Source organism: Grampus griseus, assembly GCF_964374135.1.
Source record: "Grampus griseus genome assembly, chromosome: 2".
NCBI lineage: Eukaryota > Metazoa > Chordata > Mammalia > Artiodactyla > Delphinidae > Grampus > Grampus griseus.
In genome coordinates, this window is record NC_139018.1 from 40862441 (window position 1) to 40879565 (window position 17125).

The 17125-nt window shown below is 38.2% G+C and overlaps 1 protein-coding gene across 1 annotated transcript in view; it reads left to right on the forward strand.

Moving 5' to 3' along the window:
• Nucleotides 1–14346: 14346 nt before the first annotated feature.
• Nucleotides 14347–17125, forward strand: part of LOC309818881 (protein SIX6OS1) — a gene marked incomplete at both ends in the record, with an annotated part of 52918 nt that continues 50139 nt past the window's right edge. Inside the window, 3 exons of the mRNA XM_082648850.1 lie at nt 14347–14395; nt 14493–14549; nt 15548–15674. Coding sequence (XP_082504976.1) covers nt 14347–14395; nt 14493–14549; nt 15548–15674 — 233 coding nt within the window. The remainder of the gene's footprint in view (nt 14396–14492; nt 14550–15547; nt 15675–17125) is intronic.

Here is a 17125-nt window from a genome sequence, read left to right on the forward strand (position 1 = left end):
CTTCAATCAAAAGAATGTAAACTTTTCTTTGTGACTTTTCTTCCCCCTTCTGCTTCAGCTAATTCACCTCAGGCCTCAGAATGTCCTGGAAACCTCCTTCCATTCCAGACCTGGGTTTGTCTTCTGACAGCCTGGGTTCTCTTCTTTCTCTGGCAGTCTTGCTTGGCCTGGGTGTGTCTAGATAGACTGTGCTTGTTCTCGGAATGTTAAGAGGGTGGAAGCAGGTGGGGTGCCTAAGGTGCCAAGAAGACTTGCGCGGCTGGAAGAAGACAGGAGCGAGTGTGTCACCATGCGGGAGAGGGAAGCTCTTGACCTGAGCCTTAAGGACTTGTTGGGATGAGCAGAGATTCAGGTTGGAGATAATGAAGTGGTCTGGGGATAGTCTGGAGATTAAAACCAGCGCTCTAAGAGATTTTTTTAGACCAAAAAGTGCCTCTGTTGTATATTTCCCAGAGTTTAGTTTTACCACCTCTGAATCCTGCCATTATTTATTGATTGATAATTCTTTTCCCACAGATATGAAACTCCACTTTTATCACATATTAAATTTCTATGTGTACATAGGTATTCTTTTGGACTTTCTTTTCTCTTTCACTGATATGTCTATTTATTCCTATGGTTCCCCTACTGTCATTCAAATACATTTTAATATTTGATAGGGCAAGTTCTTCTTCAGTATTTTTAAAGAAAAATTCTTTGGCTGTTTTGTGAATATTTTCTTCCAGATCAACTTTAAGGTAAGTTTTGTCAAGTCTTTTTCACAACCCCAGATTCCAGTGGAGTTTTCATGGAATTGCGCTGTTTTGCAAACTGGTCCCATACATGGAGGCAGGGAGAGACTGAAGAAAGAGGCAGACCACTCCAGATTGGTAGGTGGCAGGTTTAATAACCAAGGGAACTTATTTATGAGACTTGTCTTGGTTGACCACAAGATGAGTAGATCTCTACATCTGCCTGCCAAATCTTAAAGTTTATATAGAGACCTTAACTGGGTTCAGTCATGTGTTTAGTCCAGATGGCCTCACCAGAACCTTACTCTCTTAAGGCTACATCCATGAAAATGGCTCCGACGTGGGAATGGTGGGCAGAACATTCATTCCAAGGATGGGGAGGAGGTGAGGAGCCTCTGATTGCCTGAGTCTAGCGCATGGGTCAGCTGGTTGTCATGTCCTCTTGATGACTTCCTCCAACACTCCACCCCTTGTGACTGGCTCTTATGGTCTTACACAGCCACTCTTTCCCAGTGTGCCCTGAGCGACCAGCAAGGGGTTTCACTAGCATGGCGGTGGCTTGTTTGGCAGCTATCTGGCCATCCGGGTGACATGTACCATTGCAAATTATAGTAGATGACACCTTTCCCAGACATGATAGGGCCTTTGGTGTTCTCAGTAGCATAGCAGATTGATCCATGGTGAGAGTCAGGCTGTTTCCTACAACTTCCATACCTTTACGGTATTGAGTGTCTCGTCAGGGGTCCCTAGTCTGTCATATGGGGCAACAGGCCCTGCTGGTTGATGATTCAAATGTATTAAAGCCAAGGCGGTTTTACCTGTTAGTATTTTAATCTGCTGCTTTGATATCCTATTTTTCCTTTCTATCAACCTTGCTGCTTGCCAATTATAGGGGCGATGAAACCTCCATTCAATGTCATGTTCTTTTGCCCAGTCCTGCATATCATAACCCTTGAAATGTGACCTCCAATTACTATCTATTTGATGAAGGTATCTGTACATGGTACTCAGCTTCTCTAATCCCCTAATGGTGGCAGCCTGGTTTGAGCCGTGGCAGGGGAAAGATTGGGTTAGGCCAGATGCAGTGTTCACGAAAACCAAGGCATATTTAGAAGCCTTACTTGGAGGGAGGGGACCAATATAATCAATTGCCAATACCTCACTGTTTGGGAACTCCAGTATATGGCCCCAGACTCCTTTCATAATTGCCTTAGGTGTTGTTTAGAACACAAAGGACATGTCGTTACTGCATTAACCAAGTCACTGTATTTCAAGGGCAATCCAGCATCCTTGACAATATGCCATCCCACCCATATGCTATTGTGGGTGGTCACTCTTTCTATGCAACCAATCTGCCATATATAGCGAAGGGTCAGTTGCTAGGGCTTGTACCTGAGCTAGGGCATCAGCTTCTTGATTGCCAGGGTGTGTCAGTGCCTTGTGAACCAGCATGTGGAAGACAGTAAGGACAGCCTGAAGCTCTTCCAGGTGAACCTAAAAGTCTTTCCACACATCCTGACCCTACAGAGGCTTTTTCATGATCATCCACTCCTTAGCTTCCCATTGTCCAAGTCATAGGGTTCATCCCTTTATAATAGCCCAACTGTCATTGCAAAGGGTTAATGACCAGGGTTCATGAGTGATCACCAGCAAAACTGCTCTGAGTTCAGCCCACTGGCTGCTGTGGTTTGTTCCTGTTTCCAGGCATTTGTTTATCAGATATCAGCAGGAATTTCCTCCACTCCCTCTCTATAGGCTGCAGGGGCTGCCACAGGAATAGGGGTGGAGGCATTTAGAGCATCTTCATATTCTACAGGACTTAGTAGCACCTGTATTTCTAGAGACAGTGGGCTGGCAGACAGGGTGCTCTTCTGCTGCATATAGGCATGCCACTTAGTCAAAGTGGGAATTTGAGCCATGACAGAAGTGGGTTGATGAAACATATTCTCCATCCACCCTTTGATAGGAAGGGAAGTTCTTACCATGATATGCTGTTCTTTAGTAAGAGAATCCACCCTGAGGAGCACTGTATACACTGTCAGGAGCTGTTGCTGTATGTGTGTGTTGGGGGTGGGGTGGGTATATTGGGTTTCTGCCCGCTTCCAGGACTGGGACCAAAATCCTAGGGATACTTTCTCATTCTGTTGCCCCTGCCACAGCACCCAACGCAAAGCTTCCAGAGTCACAGATACATCTACCTCAAATGGTAGCCCTGCATGAGAGATGCCCAGAGCTTTAATCTGCTTCACTAATATTTTTGTCTTTTCAGAGGTAGCTTGTTGCTCTCATTCCCAGTCCCACACATGCCCTTTCTTCAGCAGGCAGATAAAGGATGGAGGCACTGTACTAGGTAGGGAATAAAACCGAAACCCCCAAATTCCTACAAAAGCTTGGACCTCTTTCATGTTCTTAGGGCTTGGATAGGCTTGCAGCTTTTCAATCACAGCTACTAAGATAATGCACATCTTACCCAACCAAATAACTCCCCCAAACTCTATGGCCATGCCTGGGCCTTGAATTTTCTGTGGGTTCACCACCCATCCTCTCCCTCACAGATGTTCCAGCAAAGTCTGCAGAGTGTCCTACAGCAGAGGCAAGTCTTCACATGTTAACATAATATCAGTGTAATGGGCCCATTTTACTGTAGTGGGGAAGGAGAACAGGGACAGATATTGGGCTACCATCCCATAAGACACTGTGGGGCTGTGCAGGTAGCCTTGAGATATTTGAAAGGTCTATTGTTGTTCCTCCCACATGAAAGCAAATTGATCTTAATTATTAGAAACCTGTACTGTCAGAGTCTTTTCCTTAAAACACCTTGAAGATGAAGCACTTTTGCAGGAACATTTATATTAATAACATATATTTATACAAAATAACCTAAAGAAAGTTTAGCATCACTTCTTATTTGACAGTGCTTCCCATGTAATTTAATATATCAAATAAGCCTAATTAATTTAATTCTCTTTTATAAGGAGAGATTACATATCTCTGAGATGTTCCAAGGGCCCTCTAGAAAATCCCAGTTAGTTCAAGGTCAACAGGACTTTGTTAAGAATTTGATTTGGGGTAAGTTTGTCAAAAATATCGAAAGGTTTAAAACACTTGATTGAATAGGACCATAGGTCACCGTGAAACAGTACCTAGTTATCCAGTTAACCAAAGTGATAATTAGACACTTCAAAGGCAAATACATAAAGTTACGTAGTTGTAAAAACAAAAACACAACGTACCTCTTTTAATAGAGAAGACTCAGTTTTCTTAAGTAATCAAAGCCTGATAAAGACAACATGAAGCACAGAAAATTATTTTGATAAAACACAGAATCTCTGTTTTCTAGGCAGATTACTTAAAAGGTGAAGAAAAACCTTTCACAGTCCCACTAAGAACAGACCAACAGTCCAAAACAACTTTGTCCTTTTAGCAGACAAAAAAAATTGTTTCATTTTTACATAAGTACACTATTGATATTAAAGCTTATTTTTCTTTAAGCCAATTAAATAGAGCTCATTTACAGATTAATTTTGACAACACCCTCCAGAGGTAGAAAAATGTCACATATATGTAACATATATTCATAGACATACATCAACATACAGACAGACACAGAGACCCCATAGTTTTCATTCTAAAACTTTAGCCAAGAATCAGGTACAACAATATAAAACTCACTAATTTATAAGCCAGTTGAATCCAAATGTGTTTCTGGTAGATGGAACAAGTTAAGTTTACCCACTCACATGGCTAAAGCTTTTTACTAATATTTGTGGAGAAGACTTTTAAAATTAAAATTTGTATTTGTCCTTTACCGGTAATCTTATGGAGCTGTGGACTAGATTTTGAGCAAGGGAGCTTCTGTAGTTATCTGTATTTTAAATAGTCTCTTTCCCTCCTTTTTTCTATTCAGTCTCAGGCAATCATGGGCTGTTTTAGTTATCTCCTTAGGTATTTACATTTCAGATAAAATTTAGAACTTGAAGGGACAGAAAATGAATGCAAGTTTTCTCCTGGGAGTTTTGGGGTGTATTTCTCTATTATCAAAGTCTAGGGTAATTACTATTTAAAATTTTTCTTTGTATTAAAGGTCGGATGGCATGGGCCTACTCTGCCTATTTCATTGTCAATCGCCACAATACCCTCCTCTTTGCTCTCCTCACTTTCCCAAAGATTCTACCTCTTACTGTCCTAATCAGGCTTTATCACAAGCATACGGACTTTAATCAATGGCAGCTTGTGATCTCCTAGCTTTCCAAAATAGCATTCTAAGGTCTCCAGCTTATTATTCTGGTCTTCCAAAATTGTCTGCCGCTCCTGAAACTAGCAGAGTAGTGGATAACTGCATGTCCTTTTCTAACTTCAGCTCTTATTCCAACTTTCTAACTCGAGTTAGTCTCTAGTTGGGCATCGATGGTCAGCCAAACTGCCCACAGTACAGGCCAGCCCACTGTGGCAGCCATTTGTTTTCCTTCTTTACTTAAGTTCTCTCTTAAGTGTAGTTTCTCAAACAAGCTCATTAAAACAGCCACATTTTTGGGGTGTCCTCATACTCATGGGGTGGTCCACATGCATCTGACATATGGGCCACCTCTCCTCACATAGAGGTCAATGGCCAACTCAGGATTTCCCCCACAGATTACTCTTTCTCAAGGCCAATTTATTCCATCTCCTGGCTGGCTCACCAGTTGTTGGTTTGCAAACTGGCCCCCTGAACACAGACAGCAAGGAGAGAACAAAGAAAGAGGCAGACTACTCCAGATTGATAGCTGGTAGGTTTAATAAGCAAGGGAACTTGCTTACAAGACTTGTCTTCAGTGACTGCAATTTGAGTAGGTCTCTGAACCAACCCACCAAATCTTAAAAGTTTATAATAGAGGCCTTAACTGGGTTCAGTCACATATACAGTCCAGATGGTCTCAACAACACCTCACTCTCTTAAGGCTTCATCCTTGAAGATGAGCCCCACTATTGGAATGGTAAGCAAAGTGTACATTCCACGGACAGAGGAGGGGGTGAGGAGCTTCCAGTTGCCTGGGTCTAGCTCTTGGGTCAACTGGCGGTCATGTCCTCTTGATGACCTCCTGCAACAAGTTTCATTACATAGATTAATTTGGGATAAATTGCATCTTTACAATGTTGAATGCTCCCATTCAGGTACATAGACTGGCTCTCATTTATTCAAACACTCTTTTATGTCCTTCAATAAAATTTTATACTTTCCTCATGTAGGAAAAACAGACATGAGAATTGAAAAAACATCATGGTTTGAGGTTATTATTATAAAGGTCTTAAGTCCTATACAACTCTGTGGATTTTGAAGGCATCATTGTATTACAACATGGTACAATAATTAACATTTACTATTGTTTAAAATGAATGAGGAAGTTTTTCCGTTGAGTCCCCCTGAGTTGGTAGATATAGATAATTGGAACAGGAAGAGGAGCAGAAAATGAGGTTAGAGCTTGAGGAATTGTCTAGGGCAGGGTCTTGATAATTGGCCTTTCCTATCTGCCCCCTACTCCTGTGAAAGCACCCAGACTGAAGCCTAAGAAATAGTCTTTAATGAAATTGAGTGGTTAGCCTGGGAAGGTATAGGTCTTTCAAAGTGGAGAATTTATGCTTACTCAGGGCTTAGAAATTATGCTAGTGCATTCAAAAATCAGTAAGGAGCCTGAGGGATTTAGTGATATGGTGAAGAAGACATATGGTTCTTTTGTATACAGGGGGAAAAAGTACACTTAGAAACTCTGGGGAAAACAAAATCTGTATAAGAAATCAAGGATCAAATGTGAAACAAATGAAAATATGGCATGATTATAATCAATTGGTGGAGACTAAACAAAGAAAATTTAATTGATTTTGATGCTTAGAAATTTTATACTTTTAGATTTTTTTTGATGTGGACCATTTTTTTAAAACAAATTTTGTGACACTTTGGTTTTATTTTATTTTTTAATATTTAGTTATTTATTATTTATTTGGTTGCACTGGGTCTTAGCTGTGGCACACGAACTCTTACTTGTGGCATGCATGTGGGATCTAGTTCCCTGACCAGGAATTGAACCCGCACCCCCTGCAATGGAAGGTGAAGTCTTAACCACAGGACCACCAGGGAAGTCCCAATGCTTGGAAATTTGATGCAAGTAAATTTCAAATGGCATGTGTAGTGACACGAAATTTCATCATCTCTACTTTTCTGCTTTCTTTAAAAAGACTTCAAGGGTGCAGGCAATATAAACCCAACTCAGGCTATCTTGTATGAAAAGAGAATCTCTTGACTTACAGAACTGACTAGCTGACTCTTCTATATCTTGCTTATGCGTTCATCTGTGTTGCCTTCATTATAGAGCAGATTTTTCCATGTGGTGAGAAAGATAGTTATCATCTGCTCCATCTTTACAAGGTTTTTGGAGTTCACCAGCTCAGAGAGACAATTTTCTTCTATTATTCTACATGTACCAGTTAAGGAAAGACTGGCCTCAGAGGTGGAGTGCTGTGATTGGCCAGGCCATTCCCTACCTAGTCACATGTCCATTTCTGAGATCAGAGCCCTGTGGGAGCTAGATAGTAGTGTTACTGATTACTGTTATGAAAGACGAGTTCTGTTGTCTGATAAGGGAGTCTTGGATGTCCTGAGACTTTAGCTCTTTATAACTGATCGAATCTTTCTTGTGAGCTTCTACCCTGCTGGATACCAGGGGCAGTCAGGGCGACAACTTTAAACTTCTGATAGATATGGCCAGTTTAAAAGTTTCTTTTAGATAACAGTCTGCTTTAGAGGTATGCTAAATCTTTTAGATTTCCTTTGCCTTCCTCTCTAAAATGGCATTTTAATGTATGGGGAGTGGAGTAAAAGTGACTTCATTGTGGGGTAGATGGGGCTTCAGATACATTTGGTTTTCTTTGGATCCTTTCTGGTCTCTGCTTTGGAATGGATGGTTTTACAGTATGGATTGGCCCCATATGGCTTTTTGGAGTGTTGAACAGCCACCTGTTGCTAGAATCTGGGTTTCTAGACATTTACCTTTATGAGTGAAACACCATACACCTTGTCCTCTGCCTGTACATTTATAAGAAGTCTCTTCAGTAAAGTCTTATCACTTGAATCATCTGGGGCGATTTTTGTTTCCTGCTGGAACCCTGACTGGTACAGAGTTGCTGACTGACTTTGAATTAAAGGTCACTGAAGTCACTGATTTAATATCCCCAAACTATCATCCCATCACATATGTGTATTTATATGATAGTAGTCATAACTATCAATATCTGTCTTCACTGTCAAATGGTGAGGTTTTTGAGAGCAAGGACTTTGTTCATCTTTATAAAACCAGTGTTTGTTAAGTAGTACACACAGTGCCATATACTTCAGAGAAAAGGAATATCTATAATAGTCAGGGAAGGCTTTCTTGGGAATTGAACTCTGAAGAATCGTAGATCTTGATTGGATCAAGGAAAGAAGCTTTCCAGTTGGGAGGAACATTGAACACAAAGCCATGGAGGCTTAAATAAACATAATGTCTTCTTGGATCAGTGAGGGAACAGCTTAAAATAGAGAGATTTTGTTGAGAAATAAAGTTGAGGTCAAATTGTAGAATATCTTAAAATAGTGCAGAGGCATTCCAATTTGAAGCAGAGGAAAATATAATCATTAATTTCTTTGAATTATATGAGAATCATGATGAAATGCATGTAAGAAAAACCAGTATTGTTATAGGATGGAATAGGAAGAATATAGAATAGATCAAAGGGGAAGGGTTGTCCCCAGCCTGTTACAGTAACCCAGATGTGAAATGATGTAACCACTTTTTGAGCATTTACCATTCATTCATTTATTCCTTAAGGTATCTGTTGAGTTTCTATCATGTGTTAGGCACTCTGCTAGGTGCTGGGGATAAATGGTGAGCAAAAAAAGAATAAAATTAAAGAATTATGTGACATAAAGGATAGTATAGTGAAGAGTAAATTAAAATTTAAAATCCCACTTAATAGGATTTTAGAAGTAAGTAGACATATTTGAGGGAAATAGCCTTGCAACAAGAATAAAATCAAAGGTACATGAACAGTAAAGCAATGGATGAGTCAGATTAATGTTAAATGGCATCTACAAGAACAAAAACGGCTGTTTTTTTTTTATTTGCCTAATATGGTTTGCACACACTTGGAAACCTACTAGTGTTAGAATTACTGTCAAGAAAGGTCAGCAGAGTTGTCAGACAACTACCTATATTTTATTGACTTGGTAATTCAAGGAGGTGATGAAGGTATAGACCTAATTTGACCGGGAAAGTCAACTAATTTCAACACAGGGGATCAACTGAGAAAACAAAGGAGAGGTTTTTGTTTTAATATTAAAATGTAAATTTAATCATACATATTTGAAAATCCTGGCACACTTTAATCCTGTTGTTTTTCCCACCGACCTGATTTCTATTCATGTAAATAAATTTGTGTTAGCAGATTCACATTTCTTCACTTCCTATTTTATGACTATTTTCCCTATAAGGACTGTTCTTAGAATGAAGTGGCATTTATTCCCTTGGAATTGCTTGTGAATTGAATTAGGACTATAGCCATTATAACAAAACACTGCTGTAACCTATTCTTGTGGCTGCCAAGATATTTGTATGTGTTGGGGGAGGGGAAAAAGGGGGGCCTGTTTTCATGGAGCCTACAGTATGGTAGATGATATAGATATTTATACAATACCTGCACAAATACTTTAAATTATAACCATGTGAAAGGCTATGAAGGATAAGTACAAGAACTTTGAGAGTTGATAATGGGCATTGCTGAGGCTGTGATACTTTAGTTGAGATTTGAAAAATGAGTAGGAGGTTATTAAATGAGGAAGGATAGAGCATTCCAGCCTGAGGAGCCAGCAAGTGCATTGTCCCTGTGATGGAAAGAAGCATGTTAATGCTGGATTTCAGGAGGAAGATAAAGTTGGTATAATATGAAGAAGCAGAGATAGATGGGGACAGGATCATAAACGGCCTTGTAAGCCATGATAAGAATTTTGTCCCCTATTCTTAGAAGAATAGGAAGCCATTGATGTGTCTTAAGTTGTGTGTGTATGTGTGTGTGTGTGTGTGTGTATGTGAGAGAGAGAGAGAGAGAAAGAAGGAGAGAGACAGAGACAGAGAGAGAGTCAGAGAGAGTACAAAATTTGCAATTAAGAATTGCTCTGTTGAAGGATGGATGATTAATGGACAAGAGGGCCAGAGTAGATATGCATTAAAACCATTTTGGAAGCTATTACAATAATCTAAATGAGAGACCGGTGGTAACTTGGCCTAAGATGGTGGCAATTGAGATGGAGAGAAATGGGTGGATTTGAAAGATACTTAAAAGGTAAATTTAGTAGGATTTGTGATGGATTAGATATGGGGGATGATAGGAGAGGAAGGCTGTCAAGGATGATGCCTAGGTTTCTGGTATGTACAGCTGGATACTGATCCCATTCATGAAAAGAGAGATGATAAAAAAGGTCCAGGATTAGTGGGGGGAACACACGAGTTGTGTTTTGACTTATCATGTAGGCAGTTAGATATGTGGGTTTAGAATTCAGAGGTTAAATATCATGGAAAGTCCCTATTGTTTTTGACTTCCCAGCATTTAAATCCACTTCTTATGTTTGGAGTTCATACCTTAACAGTCTGAAAGGACAAAGAAGTGGAGTATGGGCCTAGGCTTCTCTAATCAAATGTATCGATCCAAAATTTTGGATTGGGAATAAATGACACAAAGAAGTATGCCCTAGGAAGAACCCCCTCTGGCAGTGGAGGCAGTTGAAATAAGATCAAGTTTTTAGGGCGGTTGTGGTACTGAAGCATCTTGTGCCGGTAGTAGTGGTGTGAGCTGCAGCCTGTAGCTCTTGGTTGTGATTGGGTATCTTGACCACCAGTTCTGTAGTATGAGTTTGGGCACTGATCCTTGCTCTGCTGCTTCCTTGCTAGAGCTTGGATCTCAAGCTATTCTGGGGATTGTGTGTTACACAATATCCTCTTTAACAAATTTGATATTAGCTTAAATCAGCCAGAATCAACTTCTGTTATTTGCCACTAAGGACTTGAATTGATACTAGAGGTCTGTGCTAGAGATACACATTTGTGAGTCATATGTATAGCGGTAAGCTATAGACAGTGATGAGATTACTTAAACATAGAGAACAGAACGAGAGAAAAGGGCTAGGACTGAGCCTATGAAATTTATGACAGTTAATGACTGAGTAGAAGAGGATGAATCTGAAAGAGGAGATAGAAAAATTATTAGAGATAGAAGAAAAATCAAGTAAATACTGTGTCTTAGAAGCCAAGATGTAGAATTATTAATTCTCACTTTACATTTGAGGAAACTGAAGTTTAGGTTAGAAACTTGCCCCAAGTTTTGACTTAACAAATAACAGAACCAGAAGTTGAATCCATATCTAACTACAAAGACTATTTACAGAGTTGATTGGATGTATACAAGGGATATATTAAAGAAAAAAATCAACAGGATTTTGTGAATAATTATTTATAAGAGGGAATAATGAGTCATGTAAGATACCAACTCTTCATGTATTGATTTTGTGGAGAATTACTCTGCCACTGAGACAGGTATGTCAGAGGGAGAGGAAGAGATGACTTTGGATTTGGATCAGATTGAACCCAGATTGATGGAAAGGCATGTAAATGTAAATATTGGATAACTCTCAGATAATAGGATACAACTGGGAATATAGATTTGGGAGTTTTAAGCACATTTTGAATGAATAATCCAAAGAATGTATAGAAGGGAGTATAGTTAAAGAAAAAGCTTAGATAAGAGTCTATAGTTGTGTAGTGATGGTGAGAGGGAAAGAAGTAGAAGCCAAAATCAGAAGGGCAGGTAAGAGAAGTGGGAGAACTTTAAGAAAGTAGTGTCTTGGAAGCCAGGGTTAGGGTTGCAGAGAATTTTAATGGGACCAAGTATGGAAGAGAGTTAGGAAAAAAAGAGGGAAGGATAAGACTGAGAAAATACCATTATATTTGGAATAAAAGTATTTTATTGATTATCTGAGAAAGCAGTTAAATGTGATGGGGTACAGTGGTTGAGTTGAAAAAGTCAATGAAGAAAGGAGTGGAAAGGAATTGTAGGTAGGAGAAGTGCTTTCTATTGATAAATTTAGCGGTAAATGTAACAGTGATACAGTGCAATTAGAATGGGCAGCAGTTTTAAACTAAGAATTTCTTTAGATTCTGATTTACATGTGTGGAGCAAGAGGGGAAGTTGCTAAAAATAGGTAGGGAGAGATTTTAATGAGTTGTTAGGATAAATGCTTACCTGAGTCAACATTCTACAATTTTTCAAACAGAACATTATATATCATTGAGGGGATTTAGACGAGAGAATAAAATTTATTATTTAAAACTCTCCAGTAGATGGAACATCTTCATCTTCATTGCTTTTCCAGAAGGAATTTTCACAATGGAATAAGGGGTAGTGGAGTTGGTAGAACTCAGGTATATTTTTATGAGAGTAATTAGGATATGCATAAATGTGAATGTAAATGCAAATAAATTGATTTTCAGGTCTCAGTAAGGTGGTGTTTCTCGGTTTCCACAATTTTACATAAGAGAATCTACTATTAAGTTGAAGTGGATCAGCTCTTTTGACCTGTCACATTTTCTTGACAGTCATAGCAAAGCAGTGCTAGCAAGACTAATGATAACTGAGACTTCATATCCATTCTCTCATACCTTCCTAAAAAGGAATAGCTAATAAATATAAACAAGTATAAGAATAAAGCTTCTAAATCTCTTATGTCATCAAATTAGCCTTGATGACTATCATTAATACTAATGAGCAGCATTACATCACATTATAATAAAATTGGTTATGCATATATGATCTGAAGTACTTAAGCAAACAAATCTCTGAAAGTATCTTTTTCATTTTAATAATCTGTGAAACAGGTTGTTGGGAATTGAGGCAACTATTTACATCATTTAGTATTAAGAATATTTTCACCAGAAATACACCAATAATGAAAGCAGTTTGGGGGACTATTTGTTTAATTATTGTGAACAAGTTATAAACCATAAATAATTTATAAATTATAAATAAAGTGAACTCTTTATTTCACCTTGTATATGCAAAGTCTAAGCATAAATTACCCAAAGACAGCATTTTGGACAGAAAATATTAATGTGCATTTCATTTCAAACTAAATAAATGAGTCACTCTCAAAACATTTTGTTGAAAGAAAACGTATTTGAATTCTTATACTTGCTTTTCAAGAAGTTTTGAATGCTGAATGCGAAATTGAATTTTGACGATTGGAGTGGTTGTTGTTTTCATGTTAAAAGTTAATATAAATTTTAGTGCTGTTCTCCACAATATATTTTAAACTGTTATTTCACAAGCGGAATGGATAGCCTTAAAAAAAAAAAAGAACCAGCCCCTGACAGGTTCCCTAGCCTGGTTTTAGGGCTTCTGACCCCAGCACACCCTTCTGGGGCGGTGGGATGCTGGGTTGTCGCTTCGCCGCGGGAGGGAGGAGGGGGCGCCGCCGCACAGATCTCGCGTGGAGTTGCGTCTTTCTCTTCAGCGTGATCTGCAGCTCCGGCCGTGGGCTTTGTCGCGCTGGTTGGGCCCGAGCGGGGCCGAGCGGGGTCAAGGTTGGGCTTGGGTCGTTCTGTGTCGCGACCTGCTGTAGTGTCCTCGGCGCTCGCGACCCTGATTAGAGTCTGGGATCCGGGAAGGAAGGGTGGGCGTTCGGGTCCCAGAGGGGCGGCTGAGGTGGGTGGGAAAGAACTGCGTGTGGCGGTTATTCCTTAGGCAGGCGGCCCTGAGGGGTTTGGGGGGTTGGCGGGCCCTGTCCCCGATGTACGACCGGAGGTCGCGTTCTGGGGGCTTCCCAGCGCGTGGCCTCGCCCTTGGCCACACTGCCGCCCGAGGCTTCGGGGACCGCCGTGTGGCCGGAGTTTCGGGGGCGGACTCGGGTGAGGAGAAGCGAGTAGGCTGTGAAGGTAGTCGGCGAGCGAACTCCCCGCTTCAAAACGCGCGGGAAGAGTAGCTCCTCGACTCTGCGGGTAGCGAGTGATCCAAACCCCGCCATACGCGTATTTTTTTTTTTTTTAATGCGTCTTGGTAGTCCAGTGAATACCTCCGCTTTTGGATTCTCGGTGGTAAATTCGCAAGTGTCAAATTGCACGGTTCCTGTAGGTTTTACTTCGCTGTTGGTGACTGACTTTCTCTAAGAGTTTTTCAGCGTGTAGTAGTACGCACGCCGAGAAAGGACATATTCAGAGATATTTATTTTAAAGGCATATCCTTTTAAGAAATCTGGATGTCCGTGGACTCCAGAATATCCAGTAACTTATGGCACGACCATGTATAAACAATTATGAAGTTTCAGTCATGCAACGACATTCAATTTATTTTATTATAGATAACTGTATACATTTATTTTAATATATATAACGACACTCATTTATTAAATACCTGCTAGAGCTCTGCCCAGTACCGGGATGAAGGTGTCTCTTCCCTCCCCACTTCGTGCCCCACCCACATTTTTATGTAATAATGCTATGTCAAAAGGTTGTTTTTAGAAAACCCTTCCTTATTATTATTTTTTTTTAGCAAAGTATCCAAGATGAATGACAGCCTATTTGTCAGTTTGGACAGACTTTTGCTAGAATTTGGTAGGTATAAAATGGAAATAAAAAGTAGATAACTATTTGTATTATCATTGGACATTTTAACAATAAAATGAAGTCACAAAAGAGTAATTTATTTTAGTTTTCCAGTATGAACAAGATATAAGTACTAAAGAAGATATGATTCAACGAATTAATAGTAAGTAGTTTTGCATGACAAAGATTTTTTTTTTTTATGGAATGTAAGGTATTATGCTGTTGCCTTGTTTAGGGTAATTTATAGTTGGCATTAGAACTTTTCCCCTGGTTCTATCTAGTGACTAATAATGAGCTATTTACCCTATTTTTTCAATAATTTTCTGTATTCAGTGTTTAATTATTTTGTGTTTAAGAATTTTGTTTTAAGTAGATATCACCCTTAATGAAATACAATTGAAAATGTTATTTTTCTCAAGTAACACAGGTTATTTTAAACATTTGAGTGAAAATTTTAAAATATTTTTAGAAATCATCAAAAGTCAGTGGCCAGGATTAATGGAAGCCACATTTTCAGGAATGCTAATTATGAAAATTAATATTATGAGTGGAATGACAAAGCAGATTACATAAATAGAGTATTTTAAGATCCTACATAAAAACTATCAAAAGAAACTACACTCAATAATTTCTTAATAGTTCTGAAAGGTATAGAATTTGGTTATCTTTTCTGCAGCAAAAAAGGATATTGGATATTAAGAATTTATTTTAATCTTTTTAAGAAATTACATTTTATTTTTAGCTTGTGTTTACTCACTATAACAAAGAAATAAGTGAGTTGAAGGTGCATTAAATAATGACATGGAACTGATGAATAGAAATTACACATTTGTCAAAAACAAAACTCTTATGTTAGTATCATATGAGTAAATGTTTACATGAACTCATAGCATCATAAGATGCCATTGATCTTAGATATTACTTAATCCAGCCCTCTTACATTAAAGATGTGGGACAGGGGACGTTTATTTCTCTTCGATCTAAAACACAAATTCTTAGCTTCTGGGTCTAGGAGCAAGCCTGACTCTGGTCCTGTGCTTTTTAGTATAGGGCCCTTCCCATCTCAAGCTTCACTTCCTCTCCATTCTCTGGTTCTCCTTTTCTAGGTCAGTTGCCATACCTTTTTTTCTACTGTATTTATTTTGAATTTATGATTTCCAGAATGCTTTGAAGATATTAAAGAAAACAAAGCGACCATTTGTAAGATACATGAAACTATAAATACAACAGATGAGGAAATCAGTCATTACTGTAAACATAGTAAGGAGATCGAAGACAACTGTAGTAAGTGAGTATTTTAAAGAAATTTTCAATAGTTGTCATTAGATTCTCTTATTCGAGGTTTTTGAGTTTATAGTTGAAGACACTGTTGCTTTAAAGTAGTATTTTATATTAGGAAAATGATGAAGCAAGTCTTAAATTTCCTTGTTACATGCCACTGTAAAAGGGATCACAGAAGTTTCAAAAGAAAAATAGAAGAGCTGTAAGATCTAATTCAGATCCAGTTAGTCTAAATACAGTATGTTGAATAATCTAGGCTCAGTATAGAAAATTCCGATTAGATAAATAAATTTGAAATAATTTCCATCTTCGAATTTTCAAGATGTTATTTTTGTCTAAGGGAACCTAGCCTAAAATTAGTAGCTTTTCAAAATAAAACTATTTAGTAAGTTAAGAATTCTTTCAATATAGCTTCAGGTTCTGGATTCTAGTAGTTACATCTATTATAAGACAAACATTTTGAAACAAAGACTTGTTAATGGAACTTAATTGTATGGACAGGTACTTACAGAAATAAAATGTTTAGTTTTCTGTATTTAATTTTATGTTGATCACTGTCTTTGTAATAAGTACTATATTAAGAATCATATTTGTTTTAAAATATTTTGTTATTTAAAACTTTCATAAACTTTTTGGTTTTCCCTCATTACTTTTTTTATATTGGTTTTAAAATTTTATAAAAGTAACACATGCCTAGTATAAAAATTCAAAGACTATACAGATGTATGGAGTAAAAAGGTTTTCCCTGCCTGTAGTCCCCATCCCCACCCTGTCCTCTTCCTTACAGGTGATCACTCTTAACAGTGAGTACCCTTCCAGACCTTTTAAAATATATATTCAACATCACTATTACATATGCTTATATATACATCTACCTGTATATCTGCCTTTCCTTTTTTAAAAAATGTGATCATACCATACTTATTTTTCAACTTGTTTTTTAAATTTAACAATATGTAATGTAAATGGTACTATACATGTAATGATTATGTATGGATTTCATTCTTTTTTTTTTAACAACTCCATAGTATTTTATAGTATTGATGTATCCTAAGTTATTTAACCATTCTCCTATTAATAACATTTAGGTTATTTCCAGTTATTTCCTATTATAAACAACATGTACAGGTATCCTTCCATATTTCTAGACCAGTTGCTATAGAATGACCTCCTGGAAGTGAAATTGCCAGGTTGAAGAGTATGCATGTTTAAATATTTGATAAGTAATGCCAAACTGCTCTCCCAAAATAATTATACTAATTTATACTTTCACCAACAATATATGAGAGTTTCTATTCCTCACACCCTTGCTAACACTGAAATTATCAATGTTTAAATTTTTTGGCAATCTGATCAACGAAAAAACTACATATTGTTGAACTTTTTCTTTTAGTTTGATTTAGGTTTATGGTAGTTAAGTTTTACCAGTGGTTTCCCTCAAGTAGCTGCAAAGGGTGC